The following is a 25,708-nucleotide window of genomic DNA, read 5'->3' as shown; positions in this document are numbered from 1 at the left end:
AGAAAAAAAAAAATTGCCAACATAGTAGAAAATTTAAGTTCATTAATTTCTTATTCCAAATTTTTTTTTTGAGAATCAAGTGGGTATCTACTAACCCAAATTCCAAATTCAATTTTGAAAATCTTGCATGAAAAAGCGTTAGGACTTCTAAACCATATATCCATTTCCTTCGAAATTTAGTGAAATAATAGGTGAATTATTGTCACAATGCTATGTTATTTTCAAATGTAGCAAGGCATCTATTCTATCACATGGGAAGATGATATGTCCATTCTGATCATTGGATAAAGAGGACACGGTCCACATCAGCCACATGCCAAATTTTAAAATCCAACTCAATCTTTTTTTTTTTTTTGATAGAGAGTCCAATTCAATCAAATACTCCTCTTTGTAATTAAAAAAATGTATGTCCACTCATGTGCAATGTTACTCTTGACATTATTGTTCACTTTCTCTACTCTTAGTGAGAATAAACTATTTAGATTAAGGGAGAGGACCCTACATTACTTGAGTGCAATTTCAAGCGAACATGTAACAGAACCCCATTTGGAATCTGATAAAAGGGGGGTGGGGTGGGGGTAGGAGGGCATTTATGACATATCATCCCCTCACATGAACACGACATGTGAGGAAGTTTCAATTTTGTGCTGGCATTTTACAAAACTTTTTCCCTTAAGAGATTAAAAAAAAACTTAAAATTAGATAATTCAAATTTATCTTGTGATTTTGGGAAACATCAGCTTTAATTGTTATATCGGTATCCTAAAAGGCATTAACCGTTGTTATGCCCTCAAGAACCAGTAATCACAATTCATAACCATGAACCACCCCTAATTTGAAAACTTCTAAAAACCCAAAAAAAAAAAAAAAAAAAAAAAAAAACTACTTTGAGAGAGAGGAGGCATGATACGGACGTTGACGAAGCGAAGTCATTAGCGTTCAGAAACAGAAACTGAAGGAAGTTAGTTACGGATACAGTTGGTATAGAGAAGCCTGCAAAGCTGAATATACAGAATGCCAACCCGACTGTGAAGGATGAACATCGTCCCAAAAGAATGCAGACTCAGGATTCTGGCAAACTGTGTACTGCTTTACACCCGTCTTATCCACACTCCCACACGAGAACTCTTGTCTCAAACCCATGCAACAAGGCTTCAATATGCTTCCTATACAAACAACAAATAGAATCCCACATCAGACTTGGTATTAAATAACAACAGAGAGAGACAGAGAGAGCATTATTTAATCACCTGAATGGTCTCCTTGTCTCTTGAATGCGGACATGAAGGCACCATAGAGATCAAGGATATGGAAAGCAGAATCTTTGGTCTCATTATTCAACTTTGCGACAGCTTGTTGCATTAGGATGTTGTGGAGATTGACGGCCGTGTTCTGAGATCCATTGCACTGCTGGTAAGACGACATCACTGTGCTTTGAGGGAGACATCCAAGGGGCTCCAGAGCTGTAACCGCTATTTTTTTCATTCCCACGTCATGAATACTTTTTAAGTTCAAGGCCAGTTGATTAACCACCGTTGCGATGAAAGCCGGCAGACCCTATCATTATGGTATAGTTTGTACATGCCAGGAACAGTAATCCAAGTTAGCCCCGGGCCTTTGGTCGTTTCTTTCCGTTTGGCATATAATAGCCGAATTCAGATCGTCTACGGCCTGCTGCCCATAGCAGCCATAGCAGCACCCTAATGAGGCACGGTGCAATGATCGCCTTACCCCTGCTCGGGCAAGATGCTCGAGCAGAGGTAAGGCGATCATTGCTCCGCACCTCATTAGGGCGCTGCTATGGCTGCTACGGGCAGGCAGGCCATAGCACAATAACATATTTAGGGTGTACTTAGGGTGATGATAGGTGCTGGGGCTTGATCCCAATTTACCACCAGAATTCTTATTAAAGAAAGAGGGACTGTCCAGCTCAGCCCAAATCCCAGCTCGGTATGGACTAGTATGGGGTGGGCCCAAACTTCGCCAAGTAGGGCCTTGATTGGAGGAGTCAGGTTGAGATTAGGACACATGGGCTTGGCAACATGTCAAATCGATGACCCACAATGAAGCAATCAAACAATCTTCCAATTCCCAAGAGAGTAAAAATTATTGCAAAGAGAACGCTAATTGATCGTGTGCGGCGCACAGCCTTGGCCCTCTATTACGGATCCAGCTCCTCTACAGCGTGGGGCTGTGCTGGAAGATGTTTGGTGTGGTCCTGAGCTCGACATGTGGTCGAGGTGCCATTCTGACGGCGAGGATGGATGCGCACCACCAACCACCAAGCTGGGTGCACATGGGATGGAGAAAAGGATTTCAAGCTGGGTGGTGCGCATCCATCCCCGCCATCGAACGGCACTTCGCCATGTGTCAAGCTCAGGGGCGGTGCCGGATATCTTTCGGTGCACCCCCGCGCTGCTACAGGAGTCTGATTCCTGTACTACAGGGTCGCACAAAATGACCGTCACACCTTTAGGAATTTCCACCTTCCCGTGGGAGCACGACGGTCATTTTATGGGGCTTTGTGTTTGGTGCAAGAACCGCACCGCACGTGACCAGGTAGCGTTCTTTCTCCCAAAAACTATATACCTCAATTAACGTACTCTTAGTTACACTGCTGAAGAGGGAGATGGGATTCCAGCAGAAGAGAGTAAAAATTATATACCTGAGAAGAGCCACCACGGGCATAATAAGCACCATAGTCATTGCCAGCGAGGCTAACGAGAGCAAGAGAGGAGGCGATGTCAGCGTAGGTGTAGAGGCGGTCATCGTGGACGACGCGTTGGAAGTAGAGGATCTGGGTGGTCATGTTTGGTTCGGAGGTCAGCGTCGTGAACACACCTGTCCCTCCGTAAGCGAAATTCATCCCGTATCTCGCTGCCTTTATCCCTATCTTCCTCCCTTTGTATGGTATTGGCGACTTCATTCCCATAAACGATGCTGTTTTTAACACACACATGATTAAACTTTAGTAAAGTATGATGCAAAGATTTATAGTAAATTCGACTGTAAATCAGGTTTTTGGCAAATGAAGCCTACAGAAGAATCAAAAGCATTAACTGCATTTAGTGTTCCATACTATAAGTATTATCAATGGACAGTTATGCCTTTTGGTCTCTGTAATGCCCCTCAGGTCTTTTAGAGATGGATGGATAAAGTATTCAATTATCTTTCTTTTTGTGTTGTACATATTGATGATATTTTAGTATTTTCTAATACAACAGAAGAACATAAAAATCATCTTTCTATTATTTCTGATATTTTCCAAAAACATGGAATAATCCTTAGCCCAAAGAATATTGAGTTAGGACAAACATCAATTGAATTCTTAGGATTAACACTCAAAAGATGGGCTTCAACTACAAGACCATTACTTGTAAAAATAAAAGATTTTCCCACAAAAATACAAGACAAAAAACAATTACAAAGTTTTTTAGGAATATTAAATTATGGAAAAACTTTTATTAAAGATCTTGCCCACAAAGAAAAAACAATACAAGAAAAATTGAAAAATAATCAAAATTTTTCTTGGACACCAGAAGACACTGATCTGGGCAAATCTATAAAGGCAGAAATTTCAGATTTACCTCCCATATATTTTCCTAAAACGGGAGATCATATGATCTTAGAGACAGATGCTTCCAATGAACATTGGGGAGCCGTTTTAAAATGCAAACCACAGAAAAATCCAAAACAAGAAGAAATATGTGGTTACAATTAAGGAAAATGCAAACCCAATGAATTAAAATGGATTATTTTTGAAAAGGAGTTACTTATCATAAAAAAGGGCATATATAGATTTAAAATCTATTTAGCATCAAACAAATTTCTTATCAGAACAGATAATCAAGTAGTAAAAGATTTTCTCAAAGCTAAACCGAGATGAGAAGAAAATGCTCGAAAAGTAAATTTATATAATTATCTCTGTCAGTTTACTTTTGAGACAGAGTTTATTAAGGGAACTAACAATGTTCTTGCTGAAAAAGGCTAAAAACAACCATGGTAGGACAACCACCAGATAAAGGAAAACAACCATGGATACAACCTCGAAAACCTAAAAAGGGTCAATACCGATGGTTCTACCCAATTCTACCACAGGGATTGTAATCAACGATTCTGCTCCGCAAAATGTTTTAATAGGTAATCAACCTGTTAACACATCCGGGCAACAATCAATTGCTCACACTTCCCTTTCTCACATCCAGTTTGCCCAAAATCCTTGGCCGAATTACTGGCACGAAATTTTCTATATTGAAGCCTTACAAATACAAAACAACTTAAGTCTTCAAAGACAGGGAGCCAAAACTCCAAACACACCTCCTTTCACTGAAATACAATCAGCTTCAAATTTCTATAATCCAAACTTTCCTGGAGAAATCTATCAAGAAATCAATGGAGCTTGGAAAGCACATGTTACTGAACAGAAAAACTGTTTTGAAAGCATCTTAGTCAACTTTTCACAAAATTGGTAGATCATTTCAAAAAAGATTTAGGTTTTCAAAACCTTATTCTTAAAATTGTTAAACAAACAAATTGGGATGATGATTTTTCTTCTGACAAAATAAACAATTTTCTTGAGATTTTTGAATTTCTCGATGAAAGCATATTTTCAAAAAATCGTGAATTTTATCGAATTAAATGGATGTCTGTACAAAAAATGTAAGCAACTTTTTTCAAAAATATCTCATTATTGCAAACAAGAGCAATATTTTAAATATAAATTATTTTTACATAATATTTTAAAAACATGTTTGAAAATCAATTCAATCTTCTACGACTTATATTTTATATACAAAAAAATGAACCTTGGGAAGTTAATGCTATTGAATGGGGATTAGTCGGTAGAATTGTTATCCTTCCCAATTCACATCTTCTGCATGAATTTCCTATGATGATCAAAACCATGATTTATCATTGTACCAAAAACTGGCATATTCAGAATCATATTGTCATCGACATTTTTGGAACACTTGGATGGAGACAACGTGACAAGTTTTTCCAACCATATCAATTTGGATTTTTAGACGTGCCAATGAAAACGACTTGTTGGCCCTCCCAAGATTGAAGATGACATAGCTCTACAATCAGCTAGACAACTGTATCTTGAGTCGTTATACCGAGGATCACTCATTGAGCTGCAAAAATTTGGCGCAATTCTACAACTAGAATCACTGATGATTGACGAATTTTTTGTACAGATTTTAAAGTTGATTATATGTTTACTAAAGAACAAAAACAACAAACTGATACTCTCATCACCAATTGTCTAATACTTGACCAATTGGATGTACCATATGATCTGTTAATCGATGCCGAAGAACTCATAGAAGTTGATCAAATCCTTCTAGAAGAACAACAAGGGACTGACACTTACTCCACCGACAACGGAGATAGTGTTACTCAGCACAATATTGATAATATGGCTAAAGGATGATAGATGGGTACAAATAAAAGCATCAGCTTTTAAAAAGAAAAACATAGCTTTAATATAGAAAAAGTCTGGGAGCGACTGCACAGATAAGATTTGATCTTATCCTCCAGCACACAAAGCGGACAACTGACCACCGACACAATGGTCACTATTTACTTTACTTTCACTACAGTAGTAAAGTGAGAAGGCATATTGCTATTCATCAAATAGTAATTTGGGATTTCAAATTCTTTCAAATCCGTGGTCTGTAAATAGAAGCTGAAGCAGATTGAGAAGGCACTTCTCACTAAGTGATACATCCAAGATTCACCGAACCAGTCAGCGGCTGCCACGTGTCACAAAGCGACCCGCTCCAGAACCAGGGAGAACCAACCGGGGGTCCCACCATGGTGCAGCCAGCACCCAGGCGCAGCCTCACCCAGGCGCGGCCTGCACCCAGGCGCGGCCTCACCTAGGCGTGGTCTCACACCCAGGCGCGGCCTCTCACCCAGGTGTGGTCTCAAACCCAGGCGCGGCATCGTGGATGCAGATGTGATGTACACGGACACCGAGGCCGCTCGTCTATGACCCAATCGTGTCACCACAGACTTATGCCACCACCAGGACTCTGGGCCACCACTTAGAAGTCACGTCACCCAGACGGATTCAAGCACCAATGACGTCATCACCACACGCGAGTATCTATCCGCCAAGGATCTTGATACCACCAAGACACTCCCTCCCGCGGGGAGATGGCCAATCAGGATAGAGCCCTGCTACCCAGGGCCTCTATCCACTCAACGACACACTCGCCATCAAACTGGGACTCTCCATATCATCATACTCCACTATAAAAGGAAAGGTACACCACCCTCAGAGGGGACATCTGAACTCATATTGAATTCTACATTCATTTGTTTGCTCAAGAGATCTAACTTTGGCATCGGAGAGCCCTAGGCCGAAACCACACCGGTTCTCTCTGTTGACCCCTTGGTCCTTTTGCAGGTGACGACACTCGTAGGACCATTCGGTGATTTCTTGATGCAACAGATTGGCGCCATCTGTGGGAACGACGCTAGCCATTACATCTACTAGCTCGCTTCCATATTCATTCAGTGGCACCAAGGAAGACTACCACCACCAACAACGTGGTGAGGAATGGATCACCACCCCCAGAGTGCTCTCGCTGCAGAGCCAATGACCAGGACCATGTCCCTCTGGAGGAAGAGATCCCCCTTAATGACCAGTTTGTGGTCGACGAGCCCAACAATGACGAGGCAGACGATGTGGTGGTGGAGGTGATACCTGACCCCAATGCACCAGCAATTGTGGGTCAGATCAACGACCTGCAGCGACAGATCCTCGATGAACGACGACTCTTTCGAGACTACTCGACACAGCGTACGATGTCTCACCGCCGAAGGACGTCGCCGTCAGCAAGGGCAGAGTCTGTACCTCGACAAGAGCCAAACCCTAGGAGATCATCTCCCAGGGGCGTGGGATCAGAAAGACTTACGCGATGGGCAACCCCCACTCCGCAGCGGGGGGAGCCTTCCCAGCGTCCCAGGAGAACAAGAGACCTCCCGCCACGGTCAGAGCGTGGGAGGACACCAACACCCAGGGCAAGGGTGCCTAGCCCGGAGAGATCGGTCCAGAGGTCTGTGTTCGACGGACGACTTGAAGAAGGTCACATACCACGACAAAGCCGGACCTACAGAGAGGAAAGCCCCTCACCTTTGCGATAGGGTTCATCACGGCGTGACCATTCACTATCCTGCCAACACTCAAGGCGGGAGGGGACATCCAGGAGAGAGCGTGAACGAGGTCGCAGTGAACGTCCTGCCAGGCGTGAGGGACAGACACGGGATGAGGAGCTCGATCGAAGACTCCGCGACCTGGATGAGAAGCTGGAAGGGTTGAAGAAGCAGACCAAAGGCGAGACACATTCCATACCTGGACAACACCCATTCTCGACAGAGATCATGTCAGCCACGCTCCCTTCCAGGTTCCAACTGCCTACCTTTGAACTCTATAGTGGTACCACGGACCCTAATGACCACATCAACTACTTTAATGGCATGATAACACTGTATGGTGGGTTGGACGTGGTCTCCTGTCCAGCATTCCCTGCATCCCTCAAGGGAGCAGCCACATCATGGTTCTCCAGGCTACGACCGAGATCTATAGGCTCGTTCGCGGAGCTATACGAACAGTTCGTCACCCGCTTCCAGAGCAGTGTCAAGCAGAAGAAGACCACCGTCAACCTACTGAACGTGGTACAGAACCCTAGGGAATCTCTCAGGGAGTATGTTAGCAGGTTCACCAAGGAGTCCCTGGAGGTTCGAGACTTGGACGACCAGACCCAACATGCAGCCCTAGCAGGAGGTATTAGGGACCTGGACCTGATCAAGGACCTGGCACGTCATGAGACTAGGACTATGAAAGGGCTCCTGAAGTGGTGCAACGAGTTTGCAAATATGGCTGAGGTACTACAAGCTAGAATGAAGATAATCGAGGTCAAGCCGCAGGACAACAAGAAGTCAGCACCTGATGATCGCAAAGAAAGTAAGAGGTCGAGGATAGAGCGTCGACAAGAGAAGGGCGACCGCCCATCTGGGAGGACTGATCGTCGGCCAAAAAGAAGTGAGAGGGCAAGCAGCCCTGAGTTCAGCCCACTGAACACCACCAGGTCCCAAATCCTCATGCAGATCCAAGACCGTGACCTTCTCCGTTGGCCACGACCTATGCTAGCAGGACCAGAGAAGTGAAACCCCAACAAGTACTATCTCTTCCACAAAGAGAATGGGCATGACACAAAGGAGTGCTATCAATTGAAGAAAGAGATAGAACAACTTGTAAGAGCAGGAAGCTTGAACAAGTATGTGAAGGGGAGACGTGATAACCGCTCAGGCCAAGGAGACAGAGGTCGTGATGGAGATAGAGTAGAACTGAGAAGGGAAGAAAGAAGAACAGATCGAGAGAGAGACCGCCCAGAAGAGCGAAGAGATGCAACAGAACCTAGTGGCATCAAGGGACCTCCTATCCTCACCATACTTGGAGGACCAGGGCAAGAGTCCACCAGAAAGGCTAAAGCCCATGCCAGGTTCGTAGGAGTGGCAGAGAAGCCAAGCAAGATAGCCAAGATTAAGACGATGATCTCCTTCTCGGATGAAGACCTGGAAGGACTAAGCTTCCCACATGAGGATGCCCTGGTAGTACAGGTGGAGGTAGCCAACCGACTTGTACACAGGGTACTGATAGACACAGGGGCATCTATAGACGTACTCTCCTTGGACACCTATCGACAGTTCGGGTTCGGGGACGATCAGCTCAAACCAGAGCCCACTTACCTCCATGGATTCTCAGGTGCCACCGCCTCCATCAGAGGTACCATAGAACTACCCATCACCTTTGGGGTACACCCTCGATAAGTGACTATCATGGTGAACTTCATGGTTGTTAAGTCCGTGGTGTCCTTCAACGGCCTCTTAGGGCGACCATCTCTGATAGCCCTTAGAGGAGTTATATCGCCACTCCACCTGAAGATGAAGTTCCCCACCGAGAATGGGGTAGGCGAAGTCCGAGGAGATCAGAAGAAAGCAAGGGAGTGCTACGCCACCTTCATGAAGAAGAATAATGGTAACACCCGCGGAATGGAACTCTGCCTAGAGAACATTGTCAGTGACCAGAGAGATGAACTGACAGAGAGAAGAGGAAGACCAGTGGAAGACCTCATCCCATGGTCCCTCAGCAGGGACGACCCCTCCAAGGTCGTACAGGTTGGTTCGCTACTAGGCAACGAACAGAAAGAAGGACTTGGACACCTCCTCCAAGCGAACATGGATGTCTTTGCATGGTCGACCTCTGACATGCCTGGAATACCACGTTCCATAGCAGAGCGGTCCACCGACTACATGTCGACCCAACCAGGAAGCCCATCCAACAGAAGTGGCGTAACTTCACCCTCGACCGATAAGCAGCAATCAAGGAAGAGGTCGAGAAGTTGAGCCAATCAGGGTTCATCAGAAAGGAGAAGTTCCCAACCTGGCTCGCAAATGTGGTCATGGTACCAAAGCCCAATAGGAAGTGGAGGATGTGTGTCGACTGCACCAAACTGAACAAGGCATGCCAAAAGATCAGTACCCACTGCCCAGGATCGACCTACTGATCGACGCCACCGCTGGCCATGAGATGCTGAGTTTCATGGATGCCTACTCCAGGTACAACCAGATCCTCATGCATGAGGGTGATGAGTCCTACACCGCATTCCGGACAGACAAGGAGAACTACTGCTACCATGTCATGCCGTTCGGGTTGAAGAATGCAGGGACCACCTATCAGAGGATGGTCAACAAGATGTTCGAGGAACAGATCGGGCGCAACATGGAGGTATATGTGAATGACATGCTCGTGAAAAGCATCCACGCCAACCAACACCTGATCGACCTAGAGGAAACATTCACAATACTAAGGAGGAACCAGATGAAGCTAAACCCTGCAAAGTGCGCCTTCGGTGTAACGTCAAGAAAATTCCTGGGGTTCATGGTCTCAGTACGTGGAATAGAAGCCAACCCATCCAAGATCAAGGCCATCCAAGAGATGGCACCTCCTCGAAAGGTCAGGGAAGTGCAGAGATTGAATGGAAGGGTCGCCGCCCTTTCAAGGTTCGTGTCACGGGTAGGTGACAAGTGCCTACCATTCTTCAAAACATTAAAGAACCTCCGAAGCCCTAAAGACTTCACATGGACAGAAGAGTGCCAGAAGGCGTTCGAACAATTGAAGGAGTACCTAGAGAGCCCACCACTGCTTGGGCGATCGGAACCTAACGAAGAATTGCAGCTCTACCTGGCCACCACCCCTGTCGCGGTCAGCATAGTACTGCTGAAGGAAGAAGACAAAGTCCAAAGGCCCATCTACTATGTCAGTCATGTTCTGATCGATGCAGAGACTAGGTACACCAGGATCGAGAAGGTAGCCTATGCATTGGTAATCGCGGCTAGGAAGCTACGACCATACTTCCAAGCCCATACCATCATAGTCCTCACCGACCTACCTTTAAAGAAGGTACTCCACAAGCCAGACGTCTCCGAAAGATTGATAGCATGGGCAGTGGAGTTAAGTGAGCATGACATCAGGTTCCAACCAAGGACAGCCATCAAAGGTCAAGCCCTGGCAGATTTCATTGCAAAGTGTACCCTATCTGAGATCGAGCCAGAGATAGGGGAACCCGAGGAGAAGGATCACGAATCGTGGGACATATTCGTGGACGGGTCGAGTAACGCGGCAGGAAGCGGCGTTGGCTTCATATTAACCAGCCCCGAAGGATTCCGGATCCAATATGCTCTCCGATTCACCTTCCAGGCATCCAACAATGAAGCAGAATATAAAGCACTGCTAGCTGGACTCCGGGTGGCCAAGGCCATCCAAGTCACACACCTATCCACCCGGAGTGACTCCCAGCTTGTGGTGAACCAGGTGAATGGAGAGTACAAGGCGAAAGATGATAGGATGGCATCATATCTAGCACGTGCTCAAGCATTGATCGAGAGTTTCATGAAGTTCGAGATGGTTCCCCAGGGATGAGAACGTCGCCGCCGACGCCCTATCCAGGCTAGCCAACGATGAACTCCAAAATTTGGCTAGTGCAGTCTATGTTGAGATCCTACATGAACCAACATATAAGGAAAAGCAGGTTAACGAAATTGAGGAGGGACCTAGCTGGATGGACCCCGTACTCAACTACCTCCTGAACGACGTCTTACTAGAAGACAAGGCCGAGGCAAGGAAGATCAGGATGAGAGCTACAAAGTACACCGTCCTAGACGGGGTACTGTACAAGCGGGGGGCAATAGCACCACTACTCCGGTGCCTAGGACCCAAGGGGGCAGAGTACGCCCTAGCAGAAGTCCATGAGGGGATATGTGGAAGCCACATGGGGGGACGAGCCCTAGGCTACAAAATCCTCTGCCAGGGACTGTACTGGCCATGAATGCAAGAGGAGGCTATACAATATGCCAAGAAGTGCGAGCAATGTCAGTTGTTCGCCCCAGTACCCCATCTACCCACCACCAAGCTGACATCAATCCTCAACCCCATAACCTTTGCTATGTGGGGGATGGACATCTTAGAAAACTTCACCACAGCACCGAGAAACAGAAAGTACCTGATCGTCACGATTGATTACTTCACCAAGTGGGTCGAAGCTAAACCCTTGGCCAAGATAACAGAGACAGAGATGGAGAAGTTCATCCGCAACGACGCCATCTACAGGTTTGGGGTACCATAAATACTAGTCTCAGACAATGGCAAACAATTCAACAACCCCAAATTCCAAGCATTCTGTCAAAGCTACAACATCGACTATCGGCCTGTATCGGTAGCATATCCACAGGCCAATGGTCAGGTGGAGGTCACCAATAGAACACTGCTGGAAGGAGTCAAGAAAAGGCTAGAGGGAGCCAAAGGAAAATGGGTCGAAGAGCTACCAAGCGTTCTGTGGGCGTACTGAACTACAGTACGGACACCCACAGGAGAGAGCCCATTCTGCCTAGCATTGGCGCCAGTAGAGGTCTGCGCCATGTCCCATAGGGTTCTGCACTTCAACGAACGTACCTATATCGACGGACTACGGGCGACCCTAGACTTTATAGATGAGGTCCGTGAGAAAGCATTCTTAAGGAACGCCGCCTACCAACAACGTACTGCCGGGTACTATAACGTCAGGGTTAAGGAAAGGCTATTCCACCAGGGAGATCTGATCCTAAGGAGGGCAAGTGCATCACACCACGAGAGGCGGGGAAGTCACGCCAACTAGGAAGGGCCTTACATAGTCTCCAAGCGATTCATCCAGGGACCTACCGCTTGAAGACTCCGGGGGCAAGAAGGTAGACCGCACCTGGAACTCAGAGCACCTGAAGAAATACTATCAATAAGGGTAGTAGTAGCAGTGGAAGCATTGAAGCAACACCGCCAGTAAAAGTGATAGTAGCAGTAACAGAGTCGGCTGTCAGCCATGATATACAGTAGGTTTGTAATTTTCAAGGATAATTCGAAAGATTTTCATTTGAAGTAAATAGTTGATTTTGGATATACTTATCTACTTCTCCTACTTGACCGGGTCACCTCTACCACACCAAGGTCCGATGACCACCAAGGCGTAATGCCACCAAGGTCCGATGACCACCAAGGTGCAATGCCACCAAGGTCTGATGACCACCAAGGCGCAATGCCACCAAGGTCCGATGACCACTCAGGCGCAAGGCCACCAAGGTCCGACGACCACCAAGGCGCAATACCACCAAGGTCCGATGACCACTAAGACGCAATGCCACTACCAAAGTCTCATGACTGTCAAGGTTCATAGGGCACCAATGCGCAATCAACCACCAAGAGACAGTGCAATCAAAGAAAAGCAACAGCGATCACATAGAGAAGTCATAATAGTTACAACTCAAGTTCAAAAAGAAAAGGTTCAAGACATCTTTAAGTTCGATACGACCATAGGGTCAAGGGACCACAGAGGGGTGGGTCACCTCCGACCTGGCAGGAGACATCAGGTCCACCTTGAGAAGGCACACAGCAACACCCCCCTCAGGCAGGGCAGTCTCCACCTCTGGCACTAGAACGCTCGCCACCACCGCAACACCAGGAAGCACCGCAACAAACTCAGAGAACCCCAGGACGGAGAAGTCATAACCGGGGGTCACCTCCAGGACACAAGCGGTTAAGTCCCGGATCCCTCCCTCATACGCCGGTTGAAGCTATGCCTGATACAACGTCGAGAACACCGGGGACGCCTGGAACTCAGTCACAACTCGCTCGCTTGCAGATGCCAGCTCCGCCTCATGACTCCCCCTCAACGCATGAAGCTCCTCCTCCAAGGCAAGAACCCTGGCTGAACTCTCGGCTGCACCGGCAAAGGTCACTCGAAGCTCCTCAGAAGCCTCCAGGAGCTTCCCGGATGCCATCGCGAGCTCCTCCGATGCCCTCTATGCGCGGGCCTCGGCCCTCTCACGAGCATCGATATGTCCCTGGAGCTCCCTCTCCACATCACGTAGGGTGCGCTGTATCTGCACCTCGCGAGAAGCGTGACCCTCCAGTCGAAGCACCGCCTCAGCAAGACGGTGATGGACCTATAATTAGCATGACAAGCGGTAAACACTCTAAGTATAAGAGGAGCAGCGAACGTGATGAAACCAAAAGGAATAACTCACCGAAGCCATATCATGGTAGAGAGTCTGGGCTAGACACGCGTCACTAAGCCTCTGCAAGGCTACTCTCGCGGTAGGAAGCCTCCCCTTATCCACCCATTCCCGTGACACGCCGGACCCAGCCAAGGTCGAACCCTCCGGCATGCCCAAGGTGATCACCAGGGACTCATCCATAGCGGGAAGATCAGTGGCAGTACCACCGGAGGAACTCACCCCTTTCCCCTTGGAGAGGGGCAATGCAGAAGACCCGGAGGGGGCGACAGTAAGAGGCGGAGGCACAGAGCCCGAAACACCATCATCATCAGGAGAAGTACAGGGAAGGAGGACACGCATACCAGAGCTCGTCACATGTGCATGTCCTGGACCACCCTTCCGCTTCGCCCCAACAGCCACAGGCGCGGAAGAACCACCAACATCTGTTACTCCAGCAGATGAACCACCCTGAGAAGCGGCCTTCTTCCGCAGATTACCACGGAGCAAACTGAAATTCGGACGCGTATCCACTGCATGACAACATCAAGCCAAGACCGCCCAACCAGTCAGATGACATGCATATTAAAATACAAGCATGCCAATCAAGTACAAAAGACAGTGCTCTTACCAGGACTCAGCTTCCAAAGGGACAGGAAGGCCTCCGAGTCTAACTCCTGGACGTGGAATGGATCGTGACCCAGGCACTGCTTGAGGGAGTCACCCTCAAAATCACTCAGCTCAAGCCCCCAGTTGGCCCTCTTGAGGTCAATGACTTCCCTAACAGTCCGTAGTGGGCATCGGGGGACCATGGCAAAAAAGAAGTAATCCCTCCAATACTTCACGTTGCTAGTGATCCCTGTGAGAAGCTCCAAAGAGGCATAAGGCCCCTTGAGCACGCGGCGAGCAAAGTGATAACATCCATGATTCCCCTTCTTCAGTAGATAAAAGTGGGAGAACAGGAGAGCAGTGGTGGCATGTCCCATGCGGGTGAAAAATACATAGAAACCCAGGATCACCCTCCAAGAATTGGGCAACACCTGCCTAGAGGTGAGGTGCCAACGCTCTAGCACTAACTCGACAAAGCGAGGGATAGGAAGGCGAAGGCCCTGGAGGAAAAAGGCACGGTAGAGACAGATCTCGTCTGCATGGTGAGAGAAGGCATACTCGCCAGGTCTGGGAATACGTAACATGACCTCAGCGGGAATGTGGAACTCCTCACGAAGGGAGACCAAGTCGGAAAGGGACAAGATACTAGCAATATGACCCAACATATCAGCAGGACAGGCGACTGAGGACGCCGCCCCAGAAGGCCTACGATCCCTACCAGGACCAGAGACACTAGAAGGTCCCACACCCCCATCACTAGCACTGAGGGAAGGTACAGAGGATGGAGTACACACAGAAGAAGGCGATCCTGGGGAATGCTCCTCTGAAGATCCAACCCCGACCAAAGCAGGGCTAGGGTCATTAGGAGACGACATGAACGACAAGAGAAGAATAGACTACTTACTCGAGAAAGCGATCTCCCTCAAAGACATGAAGCTAGCAAGAAAAATGAAATGAAGACCACCTAAAAAGTATAAACAGTAAATCCATCATAGACAAGAAGGAGAGTGGAAAAGCATGAGGTTCCATCGCACCCACCGGTGCAGCTTCACACCCATAGGTGCTGCCACACCCGCAAGTGCGGCCTCACACCCATAGGCTCGGCCACACCTGCAAGCGCGGCCTCACACCCATAGGCTCGGCCACACCTGCAAGCGCGGCCTCAAGCCCACAAGCTCAGCCACCCCAGGTGCGGCCTCACACCTGCAAGCGCGGCCTCACACCCATAGGAGCGGCCACACCTATGGGTATGGCCTCACCTAGGTGCAACCCTGCATAAAAAAAAAAAAAAAAAAAAAAGAAGGGGTTGAACTTACCTTAGGGGGAAGATGATCGCACGGGGGAGCAGACACACGACGACGCGACCACACCACGGGCATGATCAAGTGACAGAGACCACCAAATGCAAGGCACTCAAGCCAAGCACCACTCAAGCCCTCCAAGTAAACAAGGCACTAAGTGAGCACAAGGCATGCACAGGGACCCAAAACCAAAGGAAGGAAAACCAAAAAGTTGACACTAGTCTAGGTGACCCAAGGACAAGCACATGGTGGGCACCAAAAAGAGGGCAAAAGACAAAAGTGCAATGCAAAGGAGAAATTCAAAAAAAAAGCAAAAAGTGGGAGACAAAAATTAAGAAAGAGAAATGATGAGGAAAAATGAGAAGTGAAAAAGGAGAAAGTGAAGAAGAGGGACATATATCTAAAAAAAATAAAGCAAAAAAGAAGAAGGGAAAGTGTAGGAGGAAAGGTTTGAACCTCCAACCTCTCCTACCTCACTAACAGATTTACAGGCATGCCCCACAAAGAAAGTTCATTCGTAGCGGACCCCTCACTATATAAAGGCATCTACTCTCTTGGACATCCTATCTCAAGAGAGTGGGGGGCAAATGATACATCCAAGATTCACCGAACCAGTCAGCGGCTGCTACGTGTCACAAAGCGACCCGCTCCAGAACCAGAGAGAACCAACCGGGGATCCCACCGAGGCACGGCCAGCACCCAGGCACAGCCTCACCCGGGCGCGGCCTGCACCCAGGCGCGGCCTCACCCAGGCGTGGTCTCACACCCAGGCGCGGCCTGCACCCAAGCATGGCCTCACCCAGGCGCGGCCTCACCCAAGCGTGGTCTCACACCCAGGCGCGGCCTCACCCAGGAGCGGCCTCTCACCCAGGCACGGCATTGTGGACGCAGACGTGATGTACACAGACACCGAGGCTGCTCGTCTATGACCCAATAGGGTCACTACAGACTTATGCCACCACCAGGACTCTGGGCCACCGCTTAGAAGTCACGTCACCCAGACGGATTCAAGCACCAATGACGTTATCACCACACACGAGTATCTATCCGCCAAGGATCTTGATACCACCAGGACACTCCCTCCTGCGGGGAGATGGCCAATCAGGATAGAACCCTGCTATCCAAGGCCTCTATCCACTCAACGGCACACTCGCCATCAAACTGGGACTCTCTATATCATCATACTCCACTATAAAAGGAAAGGTACACCACCCTCAGAGGGGACATCTGAACTCATATTGAATGCTATATTCATCTGTTTGCTTAGGAGATCTAACTTTGGCATCGGAGAGCCCTAGGCCGGAACCACACCGGTTCTCTCTGTTGACCCCTTGGTCCTTTTGTAGGTGACGGTACTCGCAGGACCGCTCGGTAATTTCTTGATGCAACACTAAGCATTTGACAACTATTTTCTCTCTAGTTCTAGTTTGCTCTATTTCTCTCTTTCTCCCGCACCTTTACTGTGGAAGTATTCTATTACTCATAAGGTTGCCACGTCTTATCATCCGCAGACGAGTGATCAAGTAGAGGTGTCCAATAGGGAGATCAAGCACATTCTTGAGAAAACGGTTAGGCCGGATAAGAAAGATTGGTCGTTGAGACTCCATGACGCATTGTGGGCCTACCGTACTGCTTATAAGACTCCCATTGGCATGTCCCCATACCGGTTGGTATTTGGGAAAGCTTGTCACTCACCTGTCGAGTTGGAACACCGTGCTTTGTGGGCCATTACATAGTTTAATTTTGATATGGTCCAAGCTGGTTCCACCCATCGTCTTCAACTCTTAGAGTTGGAAGAGATGCGCAATGATGCGTATGAAAGCGCACGTATTTATAAGGCTAGGACAAAGGCTTTTCATGATAAACATATTGTCCGTAAGTCTTTTGAGGTTAACCAGAAAGTTTGGCTTTTTAATTCCAAATTATGCCTCTTTCCTAGTAAGCTTCGTTCTCGATGAGATGATCCTTTTGTTGTCACCCAAGTGTCACCCCATGGTGCTATTACCATTCAAAATCTGTAGACAGGGTACACTATTACAGTTAATGGGTAGCATCTGAAGCCCTATGTGGATGGCATTACAAATAAGCAGGTCATTGAGTTTGTTGACTTGATTGACCCGATTTATGAGTTTTCTTGAGCTCCCACTCTTTGTCTGGATGAAGACAGTAAACTTAGTGCTTGTGGGAGGTAACCCACCATTTTACTTCAGTTTTTGTTTTTCGTAGTTTTTCAAGTAGACAGTAGATAACCAAGGTAGGTGTGGGTTGATGATCGTAGCGTTCCACTTCACAAGGTTGTATTACTCCTTTCCTTTGTTTTTATTTGTTTCCCATTGTTTTATATTGTTATATTCTTTTGCACGCCATTGGGGACAATGTCATTTAAGTTGGGGAGGGCACAACTTTGAACTCTGATCTTTATTGCGAATTCATGCTGAAATTTTGTTCCAATCTAGAGCATTCAATGTCATTATCAGGAGTTATAGCAGGTGATTCTAGAGTTTGTTGATGTTTTTACCAGTTATTTAAACTTAGAACATTATTTCTCTTCCATTGTTGGTTAAATTTTTGCTTGAGATATGGATTTTCATTTTTATTGAATGTTTATGATGATTCATGTGTAACTATGCAAGCCTTTGTGAGTGAACCAGTGATAAGACTCCAATTTTGTAACTATGATTCATGTGTAACTAACGATGGTGTTGATCTCTGCGCAATGCTATCCAGAAAAACCTGCGGAGGAGAAAGAGATTGGAAAAAGAAAAGGAAAACGAGAGAGGAAAGGAGAGACGGAGGAGAGATATAAATAAAATCCCAAAAGAGAGGGACCACTCCAATTTTACATGTTGGTATAGTATGATCTCCTTTAAATCCAGTGAGTCCACTCCAATTTTACATGTTGGTATAGTATGCTCTGGTTTTATATGCCAGTACCGGTTGCTCTAGTTCTACGGACACACTCGTATGATCCACTCATCTCACCATCAGGATTGAGTCCACCCTAGTGTTTTACACGTAGCTACGGTCTGCTCCAGTTCTTCATACCAGTATGATCCACTCATCTCATCATCGAGATCGAGTCCACCTTAGTTTTACATCCTGGTACGGTCCAACCTGGTATAATCCACTCTCATCATCAGGATCGAGTCTATCCCAATTTAACTTGCCAATATGGTTAGCTCTATTTCTACATACTAATTTGATCCATTCATCTTGTCAATCGAGATTGAGCCCACTTCAGTTTTACATGCTGGTAATGATCTGCTCCAGATTTGCATATTGGTATAATCTTGTTGCGTTAAGAACTGGGGGGAGCGTGCTGTTCCTGCAAAGAAGAAGGTAGCAATAGAGGACCGGGCCGGGCGAGCCAGTTTGGTCACTTTGATGCCTAAGTCAGAATTCTCTAGCAACAGATGATAGTAATTGAAAATCAGATGATCATAGGAGGTTACCCAGTTATTTATAGGTGGTTGAGAGAGTCCTACAGGCGGTGACATGACTTAATAGGAAAGGGAATCCTCCCGGCGTGAGTTTAGGCGATTAGGAGCCTTTTTAGGGCTAGGGATAAGCTTTCCAGCCCATCACGCCACATCAGGCTAGACTAGTGTGCTGATTTAGGGTGTTAGGGCATTTTTGCGCCATTTTCGGGGCATGATTCCACCGCCTTATCCAGATTTGGCATCGGGGCGAGGTCGGCCCCTCTCAGGATCAGGTTGCTATCTACTCCAGGTCGGTTCTTCCTCGCCTCGTCCTCAGTGGTCGCCCCCCTCTCAGGATCATGTCACTATCTACTCCAGGTCGGTTCTTCCTCACCTTGTCCTCGATGGGACGACCTGTTCGCGGGCATGCACCGTCCTCGCCCACATGGGGTTACATGTGTCAGAACCCTATTGGGTGCCGATTTTATGACGTATCAAATCCCCTTTAACCCCAGGTGAGTCCATTCCAATTTTTGCATGTTGGTACAATTCACCACATCATCACACACAACACTTTTTATTTTACACATTCCCTTCATTGTGTTTTACCATATTTTATCTTGGAAATTTCATGAGTACCAGTTCGTTTAATTGTATTACCGATGTATCCACTTTTGCATCCTTGAGCCAGGTGCAGGTAATATTTTTGCTCTCCTTATGGTAAAATTCAGAGTATTTTCTTCAACTTTCATCCACAACGTACCCTAAGTCAAAGAAAGGTATTCTGTAGACACTGAATTTGTCACACCGAGATTTGTATCGATAGTAATGACAAAAATTAATCTCCTGGAATCTCATCCAAAATCTTGGTCACGGTTCTCTAAAAAATGACCAGGATGCCCCTATGGTGGATATAATTTTCAAATATTCCCAAATTGGTCCCAAAATTCTTATACCAGTTTATTCTATCATGACATACCATGTCCTAAAAAAATGGTGTGAAAACTGTTTGATTTAGCTATTGATTTATGAGAATTACTATCTACCGGCTCTTATACCCAGAGACCCACTTTAGAACATAGTCTTTGTCAAATCTTTACCCAATTCTTACACTTTTGGATAGTACATGTTAAAATCTATCCAAAGTCACCTGGTTCATGAAAATCAGACAAGCAATTGAAAGTTATCATTGTCCAAAATTTACGGTCAAAAGATTCCAATTGAGATATTCTAGAGATGCCACCTCATCTTCAGTTTAACTAGCCACCTCACCCTACCTTTTTCATAAAGCCCATCAAATTTTCCCTCTCCAAAGATTTTATTTTCCCACTTTTCCCCTTAATTATCAAAATTCTACCCTTTAACTTTTCTCCTTAATTACAAAAACAATCATCCTAATAACAACTAAACAACCCCTTTTCTACTTTTTCCCCTATTGGCAAAACAACCATCCTAATAACTACCATATTTTACCTTCTATTTACAAAACTGTTATCCTAGTTTTTTTTGTTTTTGGTAAACTGTTATCCTAGTTACTACTTACTACCCCTTTTCCTCTATTTACAAAACTATCATCGTAATACATATGCCTACTTTACCCTCTATTTACTAAATTGCCACCCATTATATATCCCCTACTTTACCATCAATTTACAAATTTTGTCATCCAATATATATCTATACTTTACCCCTTATTTACAAAATTGCCATTGTCATTCTTTAATGCCCAAACTACCCATCTTTTCTTTATCATTAGGCTAAGTTTCAAATTACCAAAGAACCCTTTCTTTCTTCGCCCATAAGTAAAACCTTTCCAACCAATCCCTACCAAATCTCCCCAACTTATCACAACCCTTCACACCCCTCCTTTTTTTTTTCCTTCACCCTTGAGTCCTAATGGCTTCATAATTTCCTATCTAATCATAGCCCTCTACATCGGATTTTTTTCCTCTAAGGTTCCCTCACCCATACGGTTCTGAGGTTCTCCTTAGGGATGCTCGATACGTGTCAGAGAGAAATTCAACGATTGTGAGAGTGGTTCCCAAACAACGAGTGACTTTCTCTCAGTCTCTCCTTTCTCCACTCTTTCTTCAAAACCACTCTCTTCTCTCTCCTCTCTCCATTGTATCCTCAAAACCACTATCTTCTCTCTCTCTCCACGTTTGCAGTTTCTCAAAGAAACTGCAACTCTCACGTTTCCTCTCTCTCTGCAGCTGCTGATGTATTCTTGTGGAGGAACAAGAAGATTTCTGCCAGTGTGCTTGGAGGAGCCACGGCGATGTGGGTATTCTTTGAATTGCTTGAATACCATCTGCTCACTCTAGTCTGCCATTTGCTCGATCCTCTCTTTCTCGGGAGGTTTATGGAGGGCCGAGAGTGAACGGTTGCAGACGTCTGGCTCACGAGCTGACAAAATCGTTGCCGCTTCCCTCTTCGTTTTTTCTTTGGAAATAGTATAGAGAGGAGAGAGACGAGAGAGAGGAGACGTGAGAGTTGTAGTTTCTCAAAGAAACTACAAACGGGGAGAGAGGAGAGAGAAGAGAGCGATTTTGAAGATAGAGTGGAGAGAAGAGAGAGGAGAGAGAAAGAGAGACAGTCACTCGTTGTTTGGGAATCACTCTCACAACCGTTGGATTTCTCTCTGTCATGTGTCGAGCATCCCTAAAAAGAACCTCACAACCATATGAGTAAAGGAACTTTAGAGGAAAAAAATCCCCTCTACATCACCCCTCTTATGGCCACATGTTTCCTCCTCCAATGACCATTAACCATACAGTACATTCTCTCCACCTACTCCCTTCCATGCCGATAAATAGAACCCCAACCAATATCTCATTTTAACACTTGGTCCTACCCTCTCCTAATGCTGAAACTTCTCTCTTCCTCCATAGAAAAGTGAGGAAAGAAAAAGGTCCCACATACATTCCTCTTCACCATACCCGAATCCCTCTTTCACCCGCTCACCCTCACCCCTCATCACCATCACCACGCCCGACACCCTTTATTGAAGGAACAAAAACAAAAGCATTAAATCATCGACGTCTGGTCGTCCCTCAGACCTCGGCAGACGATAGTAGGTGAGAAGCACTAGACATTAAAAAAAAAGTCCAGTGCTGAAATGATGTAGGATTTAAAAGGTTTGAAAGTTGAAACCCAAAACCAAACCACAAAAAAAAAAAGCAACGGGCAATAGCTCTCAGGACCCACCGTCCCACCCACTTTACCATCCACAACTTGTGTGTGTGTGAGAGAGAGAGAGGTTGTCCTGCCGAACAAAACCCACTAAGCAATCATGCACAAAGCTAAAGCCAGCCATTACTTTGAACTGAAAAGAGGAAACGATAAGGAAAGACGGAGATAAGGAAAGATGGAACAAAGATAAATAAGTTTGGTGGAGGATAAATGAGTCATGAGAGAGAGACGTACCTATATAGTCGGTCAAGATGCGACCGTCGGAGAAACGGCCGGCTGGTTTACCGGGAAAAGTGATTCCATACGGGGGCCTCCAAGAACTTGAAACTGATTTCCCAATATTCCCTGTGTCTGCATAAGAGTCTCCGAAGACAAACAACTTTGAAAAGCCAAGGCGTTTGTGACCATTTTGCTGTAGATGTTGAACTGAACTTTGAAATCCTTGGATTCCTACAAAAAAATCATAACCGCAATCAAATAATTAATAACCAACAAATGAAGAGGAAACAAACAACAATTAGGAAATAGGGGGATTAGGTAAACAAGTTATGTATACATTTCCCACGAATCCAGGACGACAGAAGAGGAAACAAGAAAGAAAGAAATTCATCTCCACTCTATTGTTCGTACCAGTCAGAAGATTGAACAAGCAGAGGAGCACATAAAAGAAGAAAACCAGGTCCTTCTTTTTTCCCATTAGAGATTTAGATTTAGAGAAGCGAAGGTAAAGTAATACAGTAAGAGCAAGAGAACAGTGAGGCCGCCGATGGATTTGAGAAGCAGAATATTCGTGTTCAAAGTGGCTTCAGATGGGATTGAGTGATGATTGCTTTTTATAAGTGGGATTTTGCTTTCCACGTCTATAATTGCGTTTGGGATTTTGAGTTTTAATATTTCTATAAACGGACCTTACGCAGTGATTTCTCATGTGGGTAGCTGATCCGGATTCATTTCTCACAAGCCCGTTTTTGGATACAGGTTAAAAAAAAAATACATAATTTCATATATGTAAATGTACTAGTCGATTGTCACCGCAAAAAAAAAGTACTAATTGATGTCTTGCAAAAAAATAGGCCCAGTGATAGGTAGATGCGCCTTGTCTAAAACTTTGCGATAGAAAGGTTCATAATTACACCATTTAAAACTAACATTATAGAAGTTGGAAGTTTCATCAGGAAGAGTAAAATAAAGTTTAAGTAACTGGATACTAAAAATATGTGTTTAACATGATGGATTGGTTACAAACAGATATTGTAGCGGGACAAATTTTGCCCTTATGAGACGATGTGTCAATGATTCAAAGGAGCTAAATTTTTAAAATCGTTGGGTGCCTTCTTTTCTCCCTCTTCACTTTCGTTGATTGGAATAGTATTGTTGTGTCAAGAAAGTTGTCGGAGCGTGCTCTACCTGCAAGACAAGATTATCAGAGAGTACTGGATGTTGTCGGTGATCTCACTCCGATGCTTAAGTTAGATCTCTGAGCAACAGATAATCAAGATAGATTTTTTTTTTTGGGCAAATTTCATCGACACTCCCTATAACTATTCGAAATGACAAGGACACCCTAAATTTTGTCAAAATGACAAAGATTACCCTTATTTTATGAATATATATCAACTTAGTCACCTATGTTAGGCTTTTGCAGTTAAGTTGCTGTTAGTTTTTCGATAATGGCTAAATTGCCCTTAAGAAGTGACAAACTTACCATAATACCCTTAAGGGTAAAACCCCCAACTTAACCAAAAACAAACTATACATTCATCGTTTTCACCTCTTCAAGCTGTCGTTGGGCTGAACGGAGAAGACGCCGGAACAGTGTGCATAACACCAGCTACCATGCTCTGAAGATGGAAGAAGGAAGAACACCAACTGCGGTATGTTTTCCCCCTTCAATCTTTCCTGTTCTTTTAATATTCATGAAAAGATTCTAATATCTAGGGTTTTGAATATGTTTGAAATCTCAGACATTCAAGCTTGAGGATCGGTGAAATCCATAAGGCATTCAAGCGATTGATTTGTTCGTGGAGAAATACTGTGGCAAGAATTTCACCTTGTTGCAGGTTATCTCCTTGGTCAATAAAAGCATGTCAAATTCTTTTGCAAATCTCTGTGGTTTGAATTCTTTTGCATCTTCACGCCATACTTCTTGATCATGGTGAAGAAGGACTATTGGTAAAATTAGTTGTATTCCAGGGGGTAGAGATATTTCTCCTAGTTTTATGTTCTTGTATGTACTCCAAACAAGAAATAACACTGGTGGATATAATCTAAGAACCTCATACAAAATCATGGTAACCTGCAATGGAGGATTAGGGAAAGTTCAGAAAAACTCTGTTTTAAATTTAATAAACTCTATATGTATCTGAAACTGATGGGAAAGCAAGTCCTTACAATTTTGAGGTGATTTAGTCCATCAAAATCCGGTTTGTTCTTCCCAAAGACTTGTAAAACTTCTTCCCTAGCACGCACTTGCCATTCTGAATGCATACTTAATACAACCATTGTCCAAACAAGAAGAACAGATGTGGTTTCCTGCCCTGCAAAGTAGAATAGCTTACATTCTTGGATGACCACTTCGATGTCCATCCCAACATTCTTCTTGTTTTTATTTTCTTGAATATCTTTATCATTGGATTCAAGTAACAACCCTAACAAGTCATCGTTGTTGGCTCCTGCAACCGTTATAGTTTTCTGTCTTTTGTTGATGATACCCATTAAAAGAGCTCGCACTTCTCTGTTAATTTCTTTCATTCTTCTGTTCCTTTTCGTTGGCAACAAACTAGAGAAATTCACATTCCTTGTTTCTGTATTCTCTTTAGGGTATTAAACTGGCTTCTTCCCAAGGTGAAAAAAGAACTGTTCTGTTGTGGGACTTGGCAATAGTTGATTTAGTGTTCAGATGATGGCGACCAATTGAGTGGTTGTTCTTTCACCTTGTGAAATGGACCTTGGTTGAGATTTACTGAATTGTAAGTGTAGGCTTGCTTTAGCATTAGCTAATATGTTAAGCTTCTAAGGGTCTGTGATTGTTTGCGTTACATGCTTCATGTGCCTGCTTGTAAACTTGTCCCTATGCTCTGGTGTTGGTGTTATGGTCACACATGAGATCTCCAGATATTTTCCTTGTAATTTTGGCATAATTGATTGGATCTACTGCTGATCAATATTTTGATGATGGGCATTGAGTCAATTCAACTGTGTACATTTTAATCAATTGTCTTTCCATAAGCATTTGATAACTTTTGTAATGCCTAAGTATATCTAAGAAAATGTATCAAGTTTCATATGCATTTCATTTATTGTATCATAGAGTGTAATAATTTAATGAACTGATAATTGATTGGACTTGTCTGGTTGTGTTTTACATTGTTTTTGCGTGGTCATGGAATAACATTCTTCTATAATATTTAGCTTTCCCTATGTGCTTCTTTATTCTTACTGATATGGCACTCTAATGCAATGTATGGAAGATCTTCACAAACTTGTTTGACTATTTCCCACTGACAGCTTTGGTTAGAATGATTTACTCTTAATTTTTACTTTTTTTTTTTTTAAATTTTTAGTGTGAGTTCAGTTCTGTTTTAGGCCATGGATCTC

General features: G+C 45.0%; 2 protein-coding genes across 5 annotated transcripts; both read right to left on the bottom strand.

Annotated features, from left to right (window-relative positions):
* Nucleotides 1-910: 910 nt before the first annotated feature.
* LOC122653206 (GDSL esterase/lipase At5g03610-like) lies at nucleotides 911-22,825 on the bottom strand. 4 transcript variants are annotated; one of them, XM_043847152.1, is made up of 5 exons: nucleotides 22,742-22,825; nucleotides 22,346-22,561; nucleotides 2,666-2,940; nucleotides 1,251-1,557; nucleotides 911-1,166 (listed from the first exon to the last, which is right to left on the bottom strand). In XM_043847152.1, the coding sequence occupies exons 1-5, from the start codon at nucleotides 22,806-22,808 to the stop codon at nucleotides 967-969; spliced, it is 1,065 nt and encodes a 354-aa protein (XP_043703087.1). In that variant the 5' UTR covers nucleotides 22,809-22,825; the 3' UTR covers nucleotides 911-966. The 4 variants fall into 4 exon arrangements, with proteins under 4 accessions (XP_043703087.1, XP_043703088.1, XP_043703090.1 ...); XM_043847153.1 differs by having other exon boundaries at nucleotides 911-1,167; nucleotides 1,263-1,557; XM_043847155.1 differs by having other exon boundaries at nucleotides 965-1,176; nucleotides 1,262-1,557.
* Nucleotides 22,826-24,113: 1,288 nt separating this feature from the next.
* On the bottom strand, nucleotides 24,114-25,104 carry LOC122650613 (cytochrome P450 CYP72A219-like). Its single transcript, XM_043844013.1, has 3 exons — nucleotides 25,022-25,104; nucleotides 24,503-24,890; nucleotides 24,114-24,407 (listed from the first exon to the last, which is right to left on the bottom strand). The coding sequence occupies exons 1-3, from the start codon at nucleotides 25,102-25,104 to the stop codon at nucleotides 24,114-24,116; spliced, it is 765 nt and encodes a 254-aa protein (XP_043699948.1).
* Between the last annotated feature and the right edge of the window lie 604 nt (nucleotides 25,105-25,708).

This window comes from Telopea speciosissima, chromosome 2 (genome assembly GCF_018873765.1).
Source record: "Telopea speciosissima isolate NSW1024214 ecotype Mountain lineage chromosome 2, Tspe_v1, whole genome shotgun sequence".
NCBI classification, from domain to species: Eukaryota; Viridiplantae; Streptophyta; class Magnoliopsida; order Proteales; family Proteaceae; genus Telopea; species Telopea speciosissima.
Note: the sequence above shows the minus strand (reverse complement) of the source record. Positions and strands in the feature narration are given on the sequence as shown.

Bases quoted from the DNA above. Each gene is read 5' to 3' on its own strand.
- LOC122653206 (XM_043847152.1), bottom strand. From the start codon at position 22,808: ATGGGAAAAAAGAAGGACCTGGTTTTCTTCTTTTATGTGCTCCTCTGC. The intron at 22,562-22,741 runs GTACGAACAATA...ATTTTTTTGTAG, and splicing joins CTTGTTCAATCTTCTGACTG to GAATCCAAGGATTTCAAAGT. The intron at 1,558-2,665 runs GTATATAATTTT...CCATAATGATAG, and splicing joins CCCGTGGTGGCTCTTCTCAG to GGTCTGCCGGCTTTCATCGC.
- LOC122650613 (XM_043844013.1), bottom strand. From the start codon at position 25,104: ATGCTAAAGCAAGCCTACACTTACAATTCAGTAAATCTCAACCAAGGT. The intron at 24,891-25,021 runs GTCGCCATCATC...GAATTTCTCTAG, and splicing joins AAAGAACAACCACTCAATTG to TTTGTTGCCAACGAAAAGGA. The intron at 24,408-24,502 runs GTAAGGACTTGC...CCTCCATTGCAG, and splicing joins GACTAAATCACCTCAAAATT to GTTACCATGATTTTGTATGA.